Here is a 22,646-nt window from a genome sequence, read left to right as displayed (position 1 = left end):
TTGGTTGGTGAGTAGAAAATATTGTATAGTGATTGATTGGTGAGTGAAATTTTTTTTTTTTTAGAAAATACTACTAATTGTTAACTAGTATATCAGTGTCTCTATCAACTCAACAATTTGTAAGAACTAATTTAAGTATAACAAATAATATCAATATCGAATATTAAAATATTACAATCACTAAATTTAAGCAACTATTAATTAGCAAATATATGAGACATTTTTCAATATTTTGTCAGGATAATCTCAAGATACTACAAGCAATAAAAATATAACGAAATGACAAGCTTATTCAACCTTGTGAAACAAGTTACATCGATGACAAAATAAAATATGCAATTAGCAAAAGTAATTAGCAAAAGTAACATAGATAAGTCTTCCTCTATGGATATGAAATTGATAATACATTCAACGAACGTTGGAAAAGAAAATAATTCGGGTTTCACTATTTTTTATTTCAAGCAATGAAAAATTGAAACAAAGTATCGTGAAAAATATTTTTGAATAATGTAAATTTTTGAGAAATATAAATTTTTTGAGTCATGTGAATATGAGTATTGTTGGGATAGAATTGGAGGCATAAGTCGCATTTATCATTTTCTGAAAAATGACTTTTCTTAATCCACGAAGGAAGTCAGATTTTAGAGGAAAATGTTGAAAAATATTTTCCTAATATTTTACTACAATCAAATAAGAGAGAATAGAAAAACATTTTGCAACGCACCAAACACACCGATAATCTCAAAAATACTATACAAAATCTGGTTGTTCCTCAACTTGAATAACCCCACAAGAACCAATTCAAAAAAATTCAAAATTCAAAAATCTCAAAAAAAAAAAAAACAGGAAGAAGAATGGCATCAAAATCTAGCATGAAAGGATTCTACAAGCAAAAGAAGAATACTGGTAGCATCACAAAATCAAAATCCACAAAACCAAAAAACTCAGCAGCAATTGGCTCTAATGTTACTCAGCCATCAGCACTCATCTCTCATGGCTCTCTTGATTTGAAAGGTCACCTTTTTTTTCATCTAAAACACCAATTCCTTTCGACCCTTTTCGAATTTGAGTTTTTTGCATATTGGGTATTCTTTATTTTTCGGTTTTAGGGTTTGTTTATTTTTATATTAATTTTTTTTCCTTTTTGGGTATTTATTGTTTGAGGTTGAGTTTGGTTACTATGTGCTCATTTTTTGTACTTTGATTATCGTATTATGTTGTTGTGATTATTGTGTAGGATAGATTTGTCAGGTTGTCTATAGTATTTTGTCATGGCTTCATTATTTTCATGCTTCTTTGTATGTATTGCTTTGGATTGTTTTTACTTGAAGGTCTGCTACACTCTACCCTCCCCAGACCCCAGACCCCACATGGTGTGGGGTTGTTCTTTTAATGTAAATTGGGAGTTCTATTTTGTTCACATGCTTGTGCTCTGGGCTTTGGTGACCCTTTTGAGTCCTTTATTTTGTTTGTTTGGTTTTGACTTGACACGGAGTTTAAGGAAGTAAAAGGAGACGCACATTATGCTCTTGGCTTATGAATTAGTTGCCATGTATTTAGCTATTGTGCCGCAAAGTTTATGTTTTTATGTGATCGCAACATCAAAAAGAAAGTCTGGATTTTCTACAACACTTTCGAATTTTGTGGTTCAAAAGGGAATGAAAAAACATTATTTTTCTGTAAAATTTTAGGGAAGTCGATACTTGTGTTTAACTGTTATACTATATTATCTTTTTACTCATTAGAGTTAAGAGAATCTCCTTTGAGTGAAAGTTCAAGCTCGATAGTGGCCTGTGGTTCCCAACTTTTAAGTCTCCATCTTATATTGTCCAGTCTTGGGCGTGCAGTCCCTCATCGGCTCAGGGAGGGAATTGGTCGCTTTATATAATCATGGGAATCCACACCTTTTGATCTAGCTTATGGGATTGAGTTAGTCCCAAGGTCCAATCTTTATCAGCGTGTGCACCTTTTCTAGTTTTCAATATTCACTGGTTAGGGACTAGGAGTACTCATTAGCGTTTTGTATAGTAGTCCATTCAGTAAGTAAGGTGGTATAGTCGAGGTGCACTTTCGTTGTTGTAAGAAGACACTTTCTGTATAGTAGCCACATGGTAAAAAAGGAAGTATAAAAGGGGTTTACTCCAATACGGCAACAGTTCCCAAGATCTGATTATTGTGAGATTAGAATAATTAGTATTTTGTTTCTTCCACTTTTATCCAATTATCTCATCTCAAAAGTTCGTTCTTTGTTTTGTTTGAATATCTTATTTACGATACTTTATTCCTCTCGAATATTATAAGTCATATTCCTGATGACTAATTGAAAACGGTTTGAAGAGTGTGCTTACACAAAGATTTTCAGTAGAAAAATACGTCTATATTTTTGTGGATTCAATAACGTTGAACACGCTAAGAAACGGGCATCTGTCTTGTTGAATGCTTGCATAATTCCTTATTCCTATGCCTTGCCATACTAACATTAGATGTTCATACTTTTAATTAATTAGCAACATCTATGTTGCTTGGACTCTTTAAAAATGGTGACGGGTGCATGTCGGATCCTCCAAAAGTAGAGCATTTTGAGAGTATCCGACACGGATTTGGCATCAGTTTTAGAGAGTCCGAGCAACATAGAGCAACGTCATATATGAAATTTGTGATTCAATAGAACCAATTTGTCAAGATTTTTTGGGCAAAATGATATCCTATGGAACAATGTGCCGTATTCCCTTTCGGGGTGGGAAAGGTCGAAGTTGTTAGTTTCTTGTTTTTAATCATTAATCACTACTATAGATGTCTTTAAAACATGGCTGCTGAAATTGGCTTGTCACTATGTCTGTATGATTTAGCAAGAAAGGAACTCGGGCTGTGGAATGATATAATCAAACCTGATAAAGACGGAAACATCTGCCTACCAAGCACAAAATACTATTAACTAAAGTTACTGGGAATTATATCACCATTAGCGACTTCCCTCAGAAACGTATAGCACGTATTGTGATGGGAAGGTTTTCATATAGCGATTCAGGGGCATGACCGCTGAAATATATTTCTGTTTCATTGGTGACAATTTGAATTTAGTAGCTTTGGATTGAGTTACGACATTAACACTGAATCTTTCTGTTCTTTTGGTATTGAGTATTGACTTATCGAAGGTTTTTGCTTTCTCTTTCTATTTTCAGCCAAATGTATTCTGTGATCTGAAACAGGTTGCTTTTTGTGTACCTTGCTATTACCAATCTGCAGATAATTATGATCAGAATGAGGAAGTGTTGAGGCAGTTCGACATGAATATGGTTTACGGGCCATGCCTTGGAATGAGTAGACTGAACCGGTGGGAGCGTGCCAAGAAACTTGGTTTGAACCCTCCAACAGAAGTGGAGCGCCTTTTAAAGTCGACCAAAGTAGGCAAAGAGTGCCTGTGGGATGGTCGCGTTTAGCCCCCTTCTGCATTGTTCCAGTCTTTTGGTTTACATCTAGTTGCATGGTGTCTGTGTTGTCGTTTTCTTCTTTCGAGTGTTTGTAGGGAAAGGTATCATCTGTACAAGAAGATGTACAACAGCTGGCTGTACCATAACTTAATAAGTATCTTAGACATGCTCTACTTGACCGTAACTTTAATGTTATTCGCCTCGACGTTTTCCTTTTCTCATGTGTGATTAATTTGCTGCTGAAAGTCTTGGTGCAAATCTTTCTTATTTTTTCATAAAATCCATTGACTAATCTTTAGATTACTAAAACAACAAGTATATCAATGATTTATGAAGATGCTACATTGTCATTTAACATTAATCTTTAGTTGTTTTTATTAATTATGACATTAACATTGCACACCGAGCTCGGTAACTTGGGCTTGTAACCCAAATGAGGGTATCAGAGTGGTGGAACGTTGGGCTGTTCCCAGAAGGTAGGGCTTGATGGGCTATTTCTGGCTTGCCCTGTCCAAGGGCAGAGTTGGATCACGGGGCCTAATGGAAAGCATCAAAGTGGGATGGACTGCGTGAGGCTGGTTCCACAGAGCACCGAACAGTTCCCGTTCTGTGCAGTGGAAGGATAACGGCTGGTGTTCTTCAAGTCCAACAAAGGCCCGATGGGCTGTCCAGTTAAACCACCATTTTTTTGTGTGTATTGTCACAATAACAGTGGATTCTTAATTAAATGTCATTATAGCATAACAAAGTCTTAACATCAAATAGAGAAGTTTGTTGTTTTTGTAACATGAATAGTGAGTTTATACTGTAAATTATCAAATATCAAAGGACATCAATGAGTGAGCTTGGTGTTCTCAAATTGGTAAAATCAATCATTGTACATGCCACAAAGGAATAACAACAATTACATATCAAACACCTATGTGTATTTTTCAGAAGATACAAACTAATGGTTAGTTTCTTTTCCTTTCATATATTTTGGAAAAAGAAGAAGACCAAAGCTAGCTATATAAAAATATCATATGTTAAACTGTCAAGTTAATTCATATGTAAGGTATGTGGTACTCATAACATACCTTACATATTATATGATATGTCTTGGGTTGTGGGGAGTTGGGTGTGTTAGAGTGAGTAAAAGTCCCACATTGGTTGGAGAATGGACTAGTAGTTTACTTATATGGACTTGGGTAATCCTCACCTCTTGAACTAGTTTTTGAGGTTGAGTTAGGCCCAAGGTTCATTCTTGACACAGTATCAGAGCTAGAGCCAGGTCCATTAAAATCAGGTTCAAGGTAGGGGCAACCGGGGCAAGATCCGGAGTTGGTTTCATAGTCAAAATCAGGGTCAAGAATTTAATCAGATCTTGGGTTGGAACCCGGATCCCAATCTTGATCCTAATCAAGAACTTGACTTTGAGATCCCAACCCTGACTCAAGACCTAATTCTTGACCCTAACCCAAGAACCAACACTTGAACTCAACCTTGACCCCCACTCAAGACTCCGGCCTCAAACCCGACCCTATTCCCAACACCGACTAGAAACCCAATCCCCAACTCTGATCCGATCTCGACTTTTGATCCTAACCTGAAATTCAATTCCTGACCTTGACCTTGAGACTCAGAATTAACCTCAACCTAAGATCCGACTCCGACTCAATCTGGTACCTGAATCTCGATTTATGACCCAAAACCTAACCTCTACTTAGATCGAGGTTAGGCCTTGAGTCGGGATTGGGAGTCGTGTCCCAGGTTGAGATCGAAATCTGGGTCAGAGTCGAGTGAGGTTGAAAAAGAGTCTTAAAAAATATTTTCTTATATGTAGGAAAGTCATTTTTCTTGAAGTATTAATATCATTAGGATAAATCTATTCAAGGATCTCTACAAAAATGATTGTTCACCAATTTCTTCCTTTCACTGCCATCCCCCAGTGTCATCAATTACCGCTATCGTCGAACCGACCACCATTATCAACTATCATCACCTACCATCCACAATCACCCCCGTCTTAGCCAAAAAATCCATTGCTTGTCAATCACTATAGTCAGTCAACTTAATCACTAACCACCAGTTGCTACAAACAATCACCACTATATAACGCCAACCATTACCATTTATCATTCACCACAACTCTCAGCACTACCACCAACTACCAACATCATCCACTATTCTAATCACCATTACCACTAATTACTACACACCCTATCATCCCTAATCTACACTCAAAGCTACCGGCGTTAGCCATTACCACCAACGTCGATCATAATTTTTTAAAAATATTTGTATAATATTAGATAGTATTTTATCAAATTTTATATAAAAACAAGTTTTACACGTTCCATATATACTAAGATTGAAACACCTTAATTTTAATAAAAATAGATAAAGTTCAAGAATAATGAATAAATATTTTTTAATATTCTTAAAATTTATGTTCGGCAAAACTAAGACACATAAAATGAAACTAGACTCAGTGATGACTTTGTGGTAGTTGTTTGCGGAAGGGGGGTGTCGAGGGGGATATTCATGATATAATAAAGACAAGTTTTATAAGTTCCATATATATTCAGATGCAAACATCTTAATCTTAATAAGAATAAACAAAATTCAAGAATAAAACATTCAAACACATTTTATTTTGTGATCGTTAAAATTTGTACGATAAAACTAAGACACATAAAATAAAACAGGATGACGGCTTTGTGGTAGTTGGAGGGATATTCATAATATAGTTATATCCTAAGTTGATGCCGCGTAATTCTATGCAAATGGTGCTCTCCCACTTCTCTCTCTTTTGATATTCCGAAAACCTCTGCATGTTTACAACATCCTCTTCTTCTCTCTCTTCTTCTTCATCATCATCAACCTTTATCTCACATATCAAGAATATCCATTTTCATCTTCCATTTTTGCATCTTTTGCAACCCCTTTATTCCAAATATAGCATATATTCAAAGCCTCAAAAGCCAGGTTCCATTTCAAGAACCACACACAAAAAAAAGATATAGGTATTTTGTTGCAGATTCTTTATTTGTAAATTCTTGGAGTGTTTGTATTGCAATTTATGGAAGGAGAGCCTTGGAGTAACGGGTAAAGTTGTTGCCATGTGACGTGGAAACAGCCTCGGGCAGAAAATGCAAGGTAAGACTGCGTACGATAGACCCTTGAGGTCCACATAGCGGGAGCTTTAGTGCACCGGGCTGCCCTTTTCTTTTTACGTATTGCATTGTATGTTTGTGGGGTTTGAAAAAGATTGTGTTTTGATCAATTGTTAGCTGACTTTTTGTCTTTAATGTTTATTGAAACTGTTAAATTTTTTTGGTGGCGTGTCAGAATTTTTTTGTTGTGATAGGTGAGCTTGTCCATTCTTGTGTGGTAATTGATCATTTTTTTGCGGGCAATTTGTGTTTTAGGTATTTATAGTTGCTGAGGACTCACATTGTGCTGTGAACATGAAGAATATTTTGTGGGGTAATTGTGTTTTGGGCATTTAGAGTTGTTGAGGACTCACATTGTGCTATATGAATATGAAAAATATTTTGTGGGGTGTTTGTATTTTAGGCATGTATAGTAGTTGCTGGTAAGAAAGGAGGACTTACATTGTGTTGTGAATGTACTATTTGTAATGAATGTAGACTCTAGTTGAAGGGGAGCCTTGGTTTAATTGATAAAGTTGTTGCCATGTGACCATGAGGTCACGGGTTCGAGCTGTAGACACAGCCTCTCGCAGAAATGCAAGGTAAGGCTGTATACAATAGGCCCTTCCTCTGACTCTGCGCATAGCACGAGCCTAGTGCACGGGGCTGCCGTTTTTCAGTGTAGATTCCATTAGACCAAACTTTTAGTGATTAACCTTTTGTTTCTGGTTGTTCAGTTGATTCTCATGTGGTGTTTGAGGTGTTGGAAACATAGAGGCTAATTCCACAATATCCTTTTGGATTGAGTTTGTACATAGACTAATTTATTTTGAGGTCACGAGCTAGCTCGTAGCAGAAGTTTCGAGGAACTCTTGTACTGTTGGTTATGAATCTGGTAAAATGTTTGAGAAGTAAAGGTGAAAGTATAAAGAGAGGATATTATACAGCCAAGTTTAGACCATGACTAGTGAGCCGTGTGGAATTTCAGGCCAAAACGTTGGCAATGTTGTTCCGCGTGATGAAAATCATGATGACCGGCATAGACATAATGTATCTATGCAGACAGGCGAAGAGTTTTCAGAAGAGTTTCTTAGGAAAAGTTTGACACCAAGAAAAGCGAACATAAAAAGAGATACCGAACAAAATCAGCCAGTTAGAGTTGTTTCGAATCTGTCTCAAAATTGCCATGTTGTCTCTAAGGAGCTTCACGACATTCTTGGGATAAAGAGAAGTGAGTCTGGCTGCGATGCTGAGTTTTTGGATTATTCTCCTAGGATAGCGTATGCACCGGAAGGAGAAAAAAGGGCTTATGTCGATACAACGGGCAGATGTAACAGGGAATATAATATCAGCGGACAGCAACCATCAAGATTCTCAGATGTGAGGAATAGAGATATAGTAGCTCCTTGCACAAATGGTCAAGACGTTCAAGCATCACAGTCTCCTCATTCACATCAGATCCATAACCCCGAGGCAGGATCTTCTGAGAGCGGTGGCAATGGAAAGATGAGATTACTCTGCAGCTATGGGGGTAGAATCTTACCAAGGCCGAATGATGGGAAGCTTAGATATGTGGCTGGCGAGACGAGAATTATATCAATTAGGAAGGACATAACTTTCAACGAGCTTGTAAGAAAGGCAACAGCAATTTGCAATCAACCTCATACAATTAAGTATCAGCTTCCTGAAGAAGATCTTGATGCACTCGTATCCGTTTCATCCGATGAGGATCTTCAGCACATGATTGAAGAACATCATGACTTGGGAAAAAGTTCTCAAAGGATACGGTTGTTTCTTGTGCCTTCTGCTGATTCTGAAGGCTCTTGTTCCTTCGAGGGAATGACATTACAGCAAAGTGAAGCTGACTATCAGTACGTTGTTGCAGTAAATGGAATGCTTGAGCCAGGTCATCGTAGAAGCTCTAGCAGGGAAACCTTTGCAAACCAAGCAATTCAACTTGGAAACGCGTTGGACTTTAGTCCTATTAGCCAAAGAGATTCCCCAACTTATCTCCCGTTGGAGAACCGTAATGGAGGTAATTCACCGAATGTGAAGTTTCTGCTCCGAACTCCCAGTTTTTCTTATGTCAACGTACCTCAGGCCCCCTCTAATTCGTATGTTCAATCGACTCCTTTATCTCCAGCGACATTTCAGATCAAAGATCCTAACCATTCCCATGTCCTTTTATATGATAATGTTGCAAGTGCTGACTTTCCTGATGCCGCTAGTCCATATGCAGTAGAGAAATCACTATATGATAATTCCTATCATGTCGACACCACAGGCTACTATTATAATTGTCCCCCTGAGACCACTCCAAGGGCAAATTACCCCGGTAAACAGTCTGTGTCTTCTGCACAGTCTGGTCAAACAGAGTTGGATTCTAAGAGGCTAAGCCATCCTCAGGATATAAGAATGTCTCCTGGATCTGATATTCAAGCTACATCTGGTTTCATCATGCATCAAGATGCTACTGAATCACGATTGGGCGAGAGGCCCAATTTATCCAGAGAAGAATCAACAAGCTCCCCCCCTTCAGATTTTCTACTGGAAAAATCTCCATCACTTGCAATGTCGTCTTCATCACATGAATGGTCAGCGAAAGAGCACGAGGTGAGAGATGAAAATCAGCTAATTGCCAAGAAGGAGAATCAGCCAAATCTAGAAGCCAGAGAACACAACCAAGAGTATGGTGCATATCCTCTTTTCAACGAGTGCAGTAGAGGATCTGATGTTAATGCAAACAATATACCAATTGTTAATATCACGGAACATCAGTTGAAATTACCAATGATTCTATGCTACTCGGAGCCGGAACTTAGTATCTACACATCATCATCGGATCCCAAATTACAAGTGGAAAGACACACTTCTTCGCCACCTATCCCTCAAAAGAGTTCAATAGCCATTTCAAAACGGCTCCACGTGGATGACGATATAATTCAAATAACAGCACCTTATAGTCAAGCCCATGGAGGCACAAAAGCTGTTGTACCATCTATTTCTCATGAATATTCAACAAATATTACTGGAGGGAGTTATGTTAATTACAACTTAAGTCCTTCAACCCCTGGATGTCTCGTCAAGGACCAGAACGGATCCAAACATGACCATCATGTTGTGGCTACAACCACGAGCAACGTAACGGACTCCTGCAGCTATTATGAGCTGCAGCCTTCCATAATAAAGGATAGTAATGACCTCCAAAACATACAAACTGTTCCATTTTCATCAGAGGAGTCTAGTTTTTATTTACATTGGAGAAATCCCCCTACCGATGATCTATCAATTCCAAATTCAGCTACAGATGTGGCTTACACTCATGAGATCTCTCTCCATCAGAAACTTGCAGATGATCCGCGTAAGTTTGTGGAAAAGGGAAATGCTGATAGAACTGCTTTTGAAAAGGTAGCATCCGGGAATGCTTCATTTCTCCATTTGCAGCAGTCAGATAATTCTTATGACATCAAATTACATGAGATTGCTGTTATTGTGGAAGATGTAACTGATAGTGTACCTCCTGAAATACCCTTATCTTCTCCAGTAGTTCCACATGTGCAAGAAGAACCTAGTGATGTTCTTCCATCTACTGAAGAAGAAAACGACGTCGAGAATGTTATTGAAGAATCTTATTATGAGGTAATAACATCTTTCTTGATTCATTGGCATCAGTTCTCATTTAGTTTTTGAAATAAACTTGACCAGTCCATGAATCTGTAGGATCGCAAAAACGGTTCTAATGGAAAGGAAGAATCTGTCTCCGATTCTGCAATTATCGAAAAGGAGGCAGGGATCTATGGCTTGCAGGTTCAAAGCTAATTCCATTAAAACATTAAATCTAATATTTGTTTTTGATATATAGTGAATGCTACTTTTCTTATCCCTTCTTGCTAAATAAATATGCTTCCTGAGGCACAAAGTGAATTCGGTCATTCAAGTTCAGTACTTTACCTACTCACAGATCATAAAAAACAGTGATCTTGAAGAGCTACAAGAATTGGGATCTGGAACATATGGAACAGTATATTATGGAAAGTGGAGGGGAACAGATATTGCTATCAAGAGAATAAAACAAAGTTGTTTTGCTGGGAGTTCATCTGAGCAAGAACGACTGGTAGGCGTTACTCAGATTCATATAGTCAAGTTACATTCCTAAAGCATGCTAAGAGAAGTTGCACATAAAGAATCAACCACACAGTACTAATTCTTTGTTGAGTTAAATAATTCTAAAGAGAAGAAAAAATGTTTCTCGTAATTTTCTATTTGGTAAATATCTAATTGTTTGTGCAGATCAAAGAATTCTGGAGAGAGGCTAAGATTCTCTCTAAACTACACCATCCGAATATAGTGGCACTCTATGGGGTGGTTCCAGATGTACCTGGTGGAACGGTGGCTACAGTTACTGAATATATGGTCAATGGGTCACTAAGGCATGTCCTGGCAAGGAAAGATCGGTGAGTTTGCTGCTTCTAGTTTCCACTTATTCGTACTTTCAATAATTTTTGCCCATGACGCTAGTCACATTCGAAGAATTTGATCAAAGAAAGTAGTTGCCTTTTTCCAGAATATGACCCATGGAATTACTCAGTTCTTGCAGAGCGCTTGATCGGCGAAAAAAACTTATGCTTGCATTAGATGCTGCTTTTGGCATGGAGTACCTGCATTTGAAAAATATTGTTCATTTCGATTTGAAATGTGAAAACTTGCTAGTCAACTTGGGAGATCCACAGCGTCCTGTGTGCAAGGTAAAGGTTCAAATGTGCATCTGCTTTTATCATAAAACACCAAACTCCTATCAAGTATCAGTTTATCTGGTATATAGCCAGTAGCCAGCAAATTTAATTTTAAGTTCTGGAAGATGTAAACTGGTTCGTGTCTATTGCAACGTATTAGTTTCAGGATCATTTGGTTAGCAGTGTTCCTTCTAAACATGTATCCGGACACTTAAATGTTTCAGGTTGGTGATTTTGGATTATCACGGATTAAGAGAAATACCCTTGTTTCCGGTGGTGTTAGAGGAACACTTCCATGGATGGCACCGGAGCTATTGAATGGAAACAGCAGTCGGGTTTCAGAAAAGGTAAGATCTCTATTTTGATATGCTTAACTTCAAACTCGACCATGAAGAACGTTTATATCCCAGCTATGAAGTAATTTCATTAATCCGTTTGGCAGGTTGATGTGTTTTCGTTTGGCATCACAATGTGGGAGATCTTGACAGGAGAGGAGCCTTATGCAAACCTGCACTGTGGTGCTATTATTGGTAAGCTTCTACATGCTACTCAAGCTATTTAATGCCTTTGGATGATGAAGCACGGTTTTACACTATCAATACGTCCAAAGTTGCGTTCTTATTTGTCCGATCTTTGACAATTTGGTTCACCCTTTCATAAGCTGATGATCATAGATAAAATTCTGTTTGCTGTTACGCTTCATGTTGTAGTATAGTATCATCGCTTTAATGCATAAAAGTATATACAGGACGGTGTTCAATGGTGAAAAAAAACACCTTTGAGGGATTCATTTCTCTTCTCTGTATGCATCGTTCACCTCCTTTTGCTCTTCGTCATTCTCTTTCTCTGTTCACTTCTTTCGAGGAGAGTAGGTGATTAAAATATTTGCTTCGTCGTGTCTATCCCTAAAAAATGCAGGGTTCCTGCTTTTCAGCGGAGTCTGGAAGTCCATCATCAGTAGTCTGCACTACCAAACTCGTCCATCATTAGTGAAACGTTAAAGAAACTGTTAGGAAGCAACAGTAACATGGATAAACAACTTGGAGTATCGCGTAAAACATTTCAAGTAATCCAAGAACTTCACTAAATCTCCCAATTACATCCCTTTACACATTTCTAAAATAGTTTTCACTATTAAAAGTAGTGAGTTATGGTACATCTAAGTAGTTTCTAACTATGTAAATTTCATTCGAAGACATTTTGAGTGATCAATATCTCAAGTTTCATAAGAAATTAGACGCATTGACCTTGCTCACCATTATTTTTGGGATGGCGGGCGTAGTTGCTCGCTTGTAAGATAAAATTCCACGCGCATGAAGATGAATGAATAGTACATTCTCCCTACTGCTGCATGACAATTTGAGAGTTTTTGTGCAAGCTTGAAGATTGAACTAGTTTTATAAATTGTGGATGAAGGTGGAATTGTAAATAACACACTCAGACCTCCCGTCCCACAACGTTGTGATCCTGACTGGGGAAAACTCATGGAAGAGTGCTGGTCACCTGATCCAGAAGCAAGACCATCATTTACGGAGATAACAAACAGACTGCGCGCCATGTCGCAAGCGCTCCAGCCAAAGACTCGAGTAAGGACATGAAATTGTACAGCTGAGCTCATGCAAGTGTAAAGAATAGTTTTATAGGAACAAAAAGAATAGTCATTGTCCTTTCTGTTAAAACATTCAGCTTCCTATGTGTGTAAATGATGAAGAGCACATCATTTTGAACATTGGATGTATATTGATATTCGAGCCTAAAGAGGGCAGCTCGGTGCACTAAAAGCTCCCACTATGTGTGGGGTCCGGAGAAGGGCTGGACCACAAGGGGACCTCCTGGTCGCGTGACTACAACTTTACCAGTTATTCCAAGGCTCCCCTTTATAATTGACCAATGAGATTACGTCTCCAAATTCAATTACTTCACTTGCCCCTCATTGTTATTGTCCTTGACATGCAATTGTGCAAACTGCACAAAATTTTTACTCCTCCATAGTTCTTTTCAAGTCCTGGCTTATCACATTATGCCAATGTTTGTACACCACAAGAAGGTATTTAATTTGAAAAAATGGGAGTTCGTTAGAAAGAAGGGTAAATATGCTCTATTTGTTGGACGACAAACGTATATGCAAGCCACTTTTTATACGCAGGATATATCAGCTCTAAATCGCAAAGGTAAGGGTATATCAGGATCTTTTCCTTATATTATATGGCTAATTTATGTCATGTTCGCTACTCCTCTGTTCCTTTTTACTGGTCATAGTTTCGAGTCAAATTATATGAACTTTGACTAACATTTCTAAAAATATTTTTTCAACACATTGATATGAGAAAAATTATAACTTAAAGTACTTTTCATATAGTTTTTTGAATATTCAAATTTTAATTTTAAAATATTAACTTAATTTAATTTAATTTAACTTTGCATATTATTCAAATCGACTCTCGATTAATGAAACATGACAACTATTTTGAAATGGAGTATTGAGTAGGGTTAAATGTATAATATGCAATATATAAGAAATTACACTCTTTAATATAATATGCAATAATATATTACGCACGGTATATAAAGTAAACAAGTAATTCTCATACTACACTTATATTAAATAACTCCATAAAATAATAATCATCAAATCCAGAAATTCCAAAACATCATAAATAAAATTAATCTAGTAAAAATACACATCTAATTAATTTATTTTAAAGATATGTCTTAGGTTAATATAATACGGTGAAAGTAACTGAAGAAAATATTTAGAAAAATGTCGTGAATTTATCTTTTGGAGGCAAAAGGTAGAATTCTGCATGACTTCTTTTTTACTTTAAAGATAATATAATCTTTTCACAATTTGAAAAGATTGAGATAAACATCCAATACTCCTGAACTACCGCCACTCCAACTTCACAACCTATTACCCTAAACTCAATTTTAGCATATTTTTGATACTCTTTTTTGTGCTGATGTAACATCTTTATTATATAAAATAGGCCCAACGTCAGCTAGAAAGGTTTACAAAAGTTAACACGTCAGCTAAAAAGATTGACAAAACACGCAAAATTTTTATTCGAGGTAATAGAACGTTGGAGTGTGTCATAGCAAATTGTACTAGTGCTTATAAATAATATTTTAATATTATCCGTGAACATACAAATCCTAATGCTACTATAATTGTATGTACTTATCTTTGTTACAGTGGCTATAAAATCCCCTGCATGTTTAGGGTTTCTTTCAATCAGTTGAGTTGAGAACATGGCTGACAGATTACCTGAATGTCTCATTCACAAAATACTTTGTTTTCTTGATTTTGAAGAAGCAGCAAAGACGAGTATTCTCTCTAAAGCATGGTTACAACTTACAAGCCTGGTTTAATGACTCTTTCCACCTTGAAATTCAAAATTGATGGTTGTAGATACCAAGTGAAAAAGATTGATCAAATTCTGAAAAGATATAGGGAGACGAAAATCCCTATCGAAAAGTTTGATCTTTTGAACTATTCAGATTCTGGTGGAGTTTACCCTATGATTGATAAGTGGCTCGACATCGCACTTAAGAATGGTGTAAAAGAGGTTAAGTATACAGGTTTTGAATCTTGGAAACTTCCAAGGGAACAACGATATCCTTTCCCTATTGTTACCGTCTTGGCAACAACAAAATCTCTAAGAGAATTGGTTCTGCAGTGTTGTAATCTAGAGAGTGTTACATTGTGTACTAGTCATGATAAGGGGATCAAGAACTGTGATTCTTTGAGAAAGCTTTTGCTAACTGACGTCTATTTAGACAATACTGATAAAATCTGCTACATAACGTGTGTACTCACACTACTTCATAGCTGGAATAGCTCACAAGAGAAAGAAGAAGAAGATCAAAGTGTTTATTGATGTAATGGTGAGAATTGGAAGTTACAGTTTCTTTTCCTAGCTAACTTAGTGTCTTATTTATAGAGTTCATACAAAGTATCTAGAAGCATCTGGAAGCTTCTCAACGCGTAGTGTCCTAGCTGGCAATTAGTTATAACTAACTAACTACTCCTTGCAACTAATTAACTACTTCACTATTGGACAATGCAACAGACTTAAGCAATAACCAGTAACCATAGTGCTAGTATCGGCTGCTTCCACTTCATCCATATGCGTTGGTAATCTTTAACACTCCCCCTCAAGATGAAGGGTGCAAAATGTTGAGCACACTAAGCTTGCTAAGAAGATATGAATGTTGCTCATGACTTAAGCTCTTGGTCAATATATCAGCCACTTGATGCTGCGTAGGCACATGAACTGTTTTGGCTAATCCAGCTTTGATCTTGTCCCTAATAAAATGACAATCAATCTCTATGTGTTTCATTCTTTTATGGAATATAGGATTAGCTACCAATTGAATGGCTGATTTGCTATCACTCAATACTGTGATAGGGTTGTGAATGAGGACATCTAGTTCTGAGAATAATCCTTCCAACCAAGTTATCTCTGCCACTGCTGAGGCTATGCTTCTATATTCAACCTCAGTTGAACTTCTAGAAACCGTGTGTTGCTTCTTAGATTTCCATGATACTAGCGAGCCTCTAAACTGTATCACATACCTAGTGACAGACCTTTTAGTGTTAGGGCATGCAGCCCAATCAGAATCACACCAGCAGGTTAGATCTGTATTTCCCTGTGACTTCATCCAAATACCTTGCCCTACTGACCCTTTCAGATATCTAACAACACTGTATGCAGCCTTTAAATGAGATCTCTTACGTTGTTGTATAAACTGACTCAAAGTTTGGACTGCATAGCAAATATCAGGCCTTGTGATTGTGGCATACATAAGTTTTCCAATCAGTCTCTGATAAACAGATGCATCTCTTAGAACCATATCATTAGTGATTCCAGCAGCTTCATCAACCTCTACCTAAGTCAGTTTAATGTTGGATTCTAGTAGTGTGGGTGCAGGTTTTGCACCTGCAAGGCCAGTCTCTGAAATCAACTCAAGCAAGTACTTTCTTTGATTCATAATAATCCCCTTCTTTGATCTTAGCATTTCAATGCCTAAGAAATATTTAAGCTCACCTAAGTCTTTCAGCTTAAATTGTTAATGCAATGTTGTCTTAGCTTCTTTGATCATAATATCATTGTCACTAATTATAAGCAAATCATCCACATAGATTAGAATGACCACCATTCATCTTGCTTCTTTTAAGGTAAATAAAGAATAGTCATATGTGCTTTGAGTGAAACCAGTCTTCAACAAGGATGAAGTGAGTTTGATATTTCACTGCCTTGATGCTTGTTTAAGTCCATATAATGATTTCAGTAACCTGCAAACCTTATGTTGTCCTTTCTGCTAAAAACCTTTAGGTAGGTTTCATCTAGGTCACCTTGCAAAAAAACATTATACATATCCATCTGGTACAAACACCATTCTTTTGACACTGCTAGAGTAACAACACACCTGACAGTTACCATTTTGGCAATAGATGAAAAAGTATCATGATAGTCCAACCCCTCCTGCTGGCTATAACCTTTGGCTACTAGTCTAGCCTTGAATCTTTCAACATCTCCATTTTCCTTGTACTTGAATTTGTATACCCATTTTGAACCTATAACATTCTTACCTGGTGGTAAGTCCACCACTTCCCATGTATTATTGTCTTCAAGAGCTTGTATTTCCAACTTCATGGCTTGAGTCCATCTTTCATCTCAGCTGCTTCACTAAAGTTTTGTGGTTCCACCAGAGCAGAAAAACTATCAACATAGCATTAGTATGCAAGTGAAGTAATATCATAAGATAGATAATAAGCAATTGGGTATCTGGTACCCTTCCTTCTTCCTGCTGTACTATAGTCTTTCAACCAAATAGGCTCTTTAGTTACTCTTAGAGTTCTTCTAGGTGGAGGTTGGATATCTCTTATCTCTGTAGTAACTGGTGCATCATTATTTGACTCTTGATGTGGTAGAACTTCATCCAAGTGTTCAGGTTCTAAACCACCTTATGGTAATCCATCTGTGTCTGCAGAAGGACTGATTACATAATCTTCAATCTCATCAGGCTCTGTCTCACTGTGGTAGTCATGCATTTGTAGAAAGCCATCTGCCTCATCTTTATCTTGCCTGTTGGCAAATGAAAACACATGCTCTTGGAATAAAACATCTCTGCTAACAAACAATCTGTTGCTATCTAAATCCAGTGGCAAATATCCTTTTTGTGAAGTAGAGTATCCCATCATCACTGCTGGTTTAGCTCTTTCTACAAACTTATCACCTTTAGGTAATACTGAAGCATAACACAGATAACCTACTACCTTTAAATGCACCAGTGAAGGGATTCTGGAAAATAACAACTCATAAGGGCTTTTGTTACCAATTGATGATGATGGTAACCTGTTCATCAAATATGCTGCAGTTTGAACCAAAACTCCCCAAAACTTGATAGGTATGCTAGATTGAAATCTAATAGCTCTAGCAATGTTCAATATTTATCTATGTTTCCTCTCTACCACACTATTTTGTTGAGGTGTATAAGGACAACTACTTTGATGCAAAATCCCTAAAGAGTTAAAGAAATCTGAGCATTTTGAATTAAAGAACTCTCTCCTATTGTCTGACCTTATGACCTTGACAGTGTCTTCAAACTGATTTTTGATCATGACCATAAAATTCTTAAGAGCCATTATGGTTTCAGATTTTAACTGTAATAACTGGATCCAAGTGTATCTGCTGTTGTCATCAACAATAGTTAAGAAATAAAACTTCTTATCAAAAGTTAGAGTTTTATAAGGTCCCCAAATATCCATGTGTACCATATCAAAACATGCTTTAGACTTAATATCACTAACAGGAAAAGCCAACCTAGTTTGTTTGGCCATTGGACATACAGAACATTTATGTGAATCTCAACATTCTTATTGTGACCTAAGATATCTAAAATCTTTAATACTTGATCAGATGGATGGCCAAGTCTGTTGTGCCATATACTGCTGTCCTTCACACTGACTTCTGCAACTAAATTTCCTTGTTTTCTTTGCACTTTTGATGGATTATTATATTCATGTCCACTTCTAATCATATACAAACCTTTTTTCTCTCTACCAATCCCCCTTACCCTGCCATTATAAAGATCTTGAAAGACACAAAAGTCAGGGTAGAAGGATATAAAACAAGACAATTGTCTAGTGACCTTGGATACTGATAGCAAATTGATTTTGAAATCAGGTACAAACAATACATCATCCACCACTGCATTTTGAAATATTGTAGCTTTACCAGTGTGTGAGACATCAGCTTTAGTACTATTTGGGAGATTCACCTTGCTTATTCCTGGCCTAGCTACTGTACTTGTGGATAGTACAGTCTTATTTGCAGCTATGTGGTGAGTAGCACCAGAATCTACTATCCATTCTTGAGTTTTATTATGAAACAATGAGCATTCAGTCATACCTGATATGTTTTCCTGCTTCACATCTTGAGGATCTTTGTTTAAAAGCTTCATGATCTGTTTATATTCATCATTTGTGAAGCCTTATCCCTTGCTCAAGACTGTATTATGTACCTCTTTGTTCCCTTCATGGCTTGCTGAAATTTGCCCTGCATCAGTAAGGTTAGAGTGAGAATTGTATGTTCCTGCAGACTGGTTTCCTGCATACTAGTTGCTATGTCCACTGTTTCTCCCATATCCTTGATTATTATATCCTCTTGATCCTCTATTGTTATAATTGTTCTTATTCCTTAGCTTCCAATCATTTGGATAGCCTATCAGCTTGTAGCAGTTCTCTTTGGTGTGTCCACCAAAATGGAAATAGTCACATTTCTTTCCTTTATATCCTTGAAATGCATAGCTTGGATTTGGTCCTCTATTCACCTGCATAGAAATAGGATCTGATTTCTCAGTACTTGCAACCACATTAGTCAAATATTGCATCTTATCCTTCGTTATCATGGCATATGCTTGATTTAGTGTAGATGTAATTCCCTTTAGTAGGATCTGTCTTCTGGCTGAGTCATATGAGTCATTCAGTCCACTTAGAAATTGAATTAACCGTAACTCATACACAGGATCTGTATATTCCTTTGATTTTGGGCAAGTACATGATGGAGTAGAAATCATAGCAGCATACTCATTCCATAAAATTTTCAGCTTTGTGAAGTAAGCTGCCACAGAATCTGTTCTTTAGGACAAAGTATTGATCTCTCTATGTAGCTGATACAACCTCATTCGATTAAACTTGTCAAACCTCTCCTTCAAATCCTCCCATACATCAAATGCACTAGTTGCATATACAATTCCAGTTAATAACTCTGCACTGACAGAGCTCATCAACCATGAAAGTACAATTGCATTGCAGGTTTCCCACTGCTCATGCAATTCTTCTCTATAATTACTCTTGCTACAAGCTCTAGTTACAAAATTAAAATTTTATTTTCCTAACAATGCTATTCTCATTGAACAACTCCAAACACCATAATTCTCTGAACCAGTTAACTTGACTGGGATTAAAGTTGCACCAGACACTTTTGAAGGTCCAATATACAGTGGATCGCTAGAATCTATATTAGGTGCCATTTTAACCAACAAATTTACAGAATTTCACACTGATCTATATCTTACTTTTAACAATTGATACAATTGATATAGGCAATCGAAGAAACAACTCAAAACAACTTAAAAGGAACTGTAATTGAATAGAGATATCTAACCAATAAATTTTTCCTCAACTTGCTCTGTAGAGAGAAACTCAGAGATCTAAACTCTGTTGAAGCTGTATCTCAATCAGCATTGCGGCTACAATCAACATGAGCTCTGATACCATGATAAAATCTGCTACATAACGTGTGTACTCACACTACTTCATAGCTGGAATAACTCACAAGAGAAAGAAGAAGAAGATCAAAGTGTTTATTGATGTAATGGTGAGAATTGGAAGTTACAGTTTCTTTTCCTAGCTGACTTAGTGTCTTATTTATAGAGTTCATACAAAGTATCTAGAAGCATCTGAAAGCTTCTCAACTCGTAGTGTCCTAGATGACAATTAGTTATAACTAACTAACTACTCCTTGCAACTAATTAACTACTTCACTATTGGACAATGCAACAGACTTAAGCAATAACCAATAACCATAGTGCTAGTATCGGCTGCTTCCACTTTATCCATATGCGTTGGTAATCTTTAACAAATACCATGCTTCAGACTTTGCTAGCTAGATGTCCCTTGATTGAAACTTTTATCATTCGGCATTGTAGTGGGTTGACAAAGATTGAGGTGTCGAATCTTGAAAAGATCAAGTCAGTTACCATTGAGATATTTTATAACCAGTGCGTTAAAATCCATACACCAACTCTTGAATATTTGTCTTACACTGGGTATACAAAAAAGTATTCTAAGTTGGATATTGTTGTTGAATGTCGGAATCTGAAATCTTTCGAGGTTGCTCGTGAGATAATATCTGATGGATTTCTCGAGCAACTTATTTCTTAGTCACAATTTCTTGAGACTTTGATTTTGCATAGCCTTAATGAACGGTTGGAAAGGTTTAACCTTCGCGGGAGTCACTCGTTAAAGTTCTTGAAGATTGTGTCTTGTAAGGGCATTGGGGAGATTAATGCTCCAAATTTGGTAACACTTGAGTATGATGGAGATCGAATTCCCGAACTTAAACTTGAAAAAGAGTCGAGCCAATTGGAGCACTCGAAACTCATTCTTTATTCCAATAATTTAAATGATGCATGGTTTTGTAAGCTCAGGAAATTCCTATCAAAAGCCAAGTCCTGGTCTCAAGTTACCCTTAAGCTTTTGGACTGCGACGTAATCTGCAGGCACGAGTTGAAACTGAACCATGCAGTTGCTAATGCCCAAGTGGACCCTTACCCGCAAGTGGATGTTTTAAACTTAGAAATAATTGTGTCTGGGCAGTACCAAACTTTTTTGGATGCTTTACTATGGAGTTGTCGTCCTAGGAGACTCAGCTTACTATCAAATGGTGAAATGATTAAATGTTTCATCGATAATTTAACCGACAAGAAGTATAGTTCAGCTTATTATTAAATGGTGGAATGATTAAATGTTTCATCGATAATTTAACTGATAAGAAGTATAGTCATTCTGTTTAAAGCAAGTCATGATATAAATGTTAGCATGATGTAAATATTGTATATTCATGTAATCATATATTGTTGTATATTAGTGTAATCACATAAATTTGATTTAGTAGTTAAAGAGAATAGTAGTGACTTTAGTACGAACAAATTTGGTGGGATAGAATAACGGATTTAGAGGGATAGAAAAGCTGATCTTTAGGGATAGGAAGATGGATATTTAGGGATGTAATCATTGAATATTTTATATTTAATGAAAAGACTCTCAATATTGAGAGGGATTCAGCAGAAAATTGCCATGGTATCAGAGCCAGGTCCATTCCCGTTTTGGGCTCTCGATCCACGCGCCAGTGCCAGTTGGTCCTGGGTGTGGTGGGGGGGTGTTAGAGTGGGTAAAAGTTCCACATTGGTTGGAGAATGGACTAGTGGTTTGCTTATATGGACTTGGGTAATCCACACCTCTTGAGCTAGCTTTTGAGGTTGAGTTAGGCCCAAGGTTCATTTGTGGTTTCTTTCAAAATTTATTTTGAAAATTTCAGTTTTTTTTGATTGTTCCTCGACAATTAACACCTAGGACTTTGATCTTGGTCATTTTGGTTGTTCTTTTTGAGTTAGTGTTTCTAGTTTTCATAATTATGAGTTCATATCAGTTTGAATCATTCAGTGTTCGTTTCACCGGAAAATTTTTTTCATCATGGGAGTTTTAGTTTCAGTTTTTTGTCACCGGAAAAAAACTATGGGGCCATATAGATGGAGCCGATCCTGCTCCTACTGATCCTACAAAGTTACGTGAATGGAAGATTAAAGATGCTCGTGTTATGACATGGCTTTTAGGGTCAATTAACCCTCTTATTTTTTCTAATCTCAGGCCTTACAAGACAGCTAAGACCATGTGGGATTATTTACAAAAGGTTTACAACCAAGATAATAGTGCCCGACGCTTTTCACTTAGAGTATGAAATTGCTAATTACTCTCAAGGAGGTCTTTCTATTCAGAATTTCAGAACTTATAGGCTGAATTTACAGATATTGTTTATGAGATGAAATCTCTACATGAAAACCACATTTACGAGTTGGTGAAATTACCTAAGGGCATGAGAGCTTTAAAGAATAAATGGGTGTTCAAAGTAAAATTTGAAGAACACAACTTGAAGCTCAGGATACAAAGCCAAATTGGTTATCAAGAATTTGGTCAAAGAAAGGGTATTGATTTTGACGAAGTATTTTCTCCCGTCGTCAAAATAACCTCTATTCGTATAGTTCTTGGATTGACTGCTAGT

The 22,646-nt window shown here is 36.9% G+C and overlaps 2 protein-coding genes across 2 annotated transcripts; both read left to right on the top strand.

Moving 5' to 3' along the window:
• The first annotated feature begins 697 nt into the window (after nucleotides 1–697).
• LOC107870635 lies at nucleotides 698–3,647 on the top strand. The gene is made up of 2 exons (XM_016717223.2): nucleotides 698–1,014; nucleotides 3,247–3,647. Exons 1-2 carry the CDS (start codon nucleotides 855–857, stop codon nucleotides 3,438–3,440), a joined length of 354 nt encoding a protein of 117 aa, XP_016572709.1. The 5' UTR covers nucleotides 698–854; the 3' UTR covers nucleotides 3,441–3,647.
• Nucleotides 3,648–6,214: 2,567 nt separating this feature from the next.
• Nucleotides 6,215–13,025, top strand: LOC107870636 (serine/threonine-protein kinase BCK1/SLK1/SSP31). Its single transcript, XM_016717224.2, has 9 exons — nucleotides 6,215–6,569; nucleotides 7,303–10,204; nucleotides 10,286–10,372; nucleotides 10,527–10,679; nucleotides 10,856–11,019; nucleotides 11,154–11,310; nucleotides 11,523–11,645; nucleotides 11,741–11,828; nucleotides 12,715–13,025. The coding sequence occupies exons 2-9, from the start codon at nucleotides 7,526–7,528 to the stop codon at nucleotides 12,894–12,896; spliced, it is 3,633 nt and encodes a 1,210-aa protein (XP_016572710.1). The 5' UTR covers nucleotides 6,215–6,569; nucleotides 7,303–7,525; the 3' UTR covers nucleotides 12,897–13,025.
• The last annotated feature ends 9,621 nt before the right edge of the window (nucleotides 13,026–22,646 follow it).

The sequence above is a fragment of the Capsicum annuum genome, chromosome 3, assembly GCF_002878395.1.
Source record: "Capsicum annuum cultivar UCD-10X-F1 chromosome 3, UCD10Xv1.1, whole genome shotgun sequence".
Lineage (NCBI taxonomy): Eukaryota > Viridiplantae > Streptophyta > Magnoliopsida > Solanales > Solanaceae > Capsicum > Capsicum annuum.
This window is presented reverse-complemented; position numbering and strand designations above follow the sequence as displayed.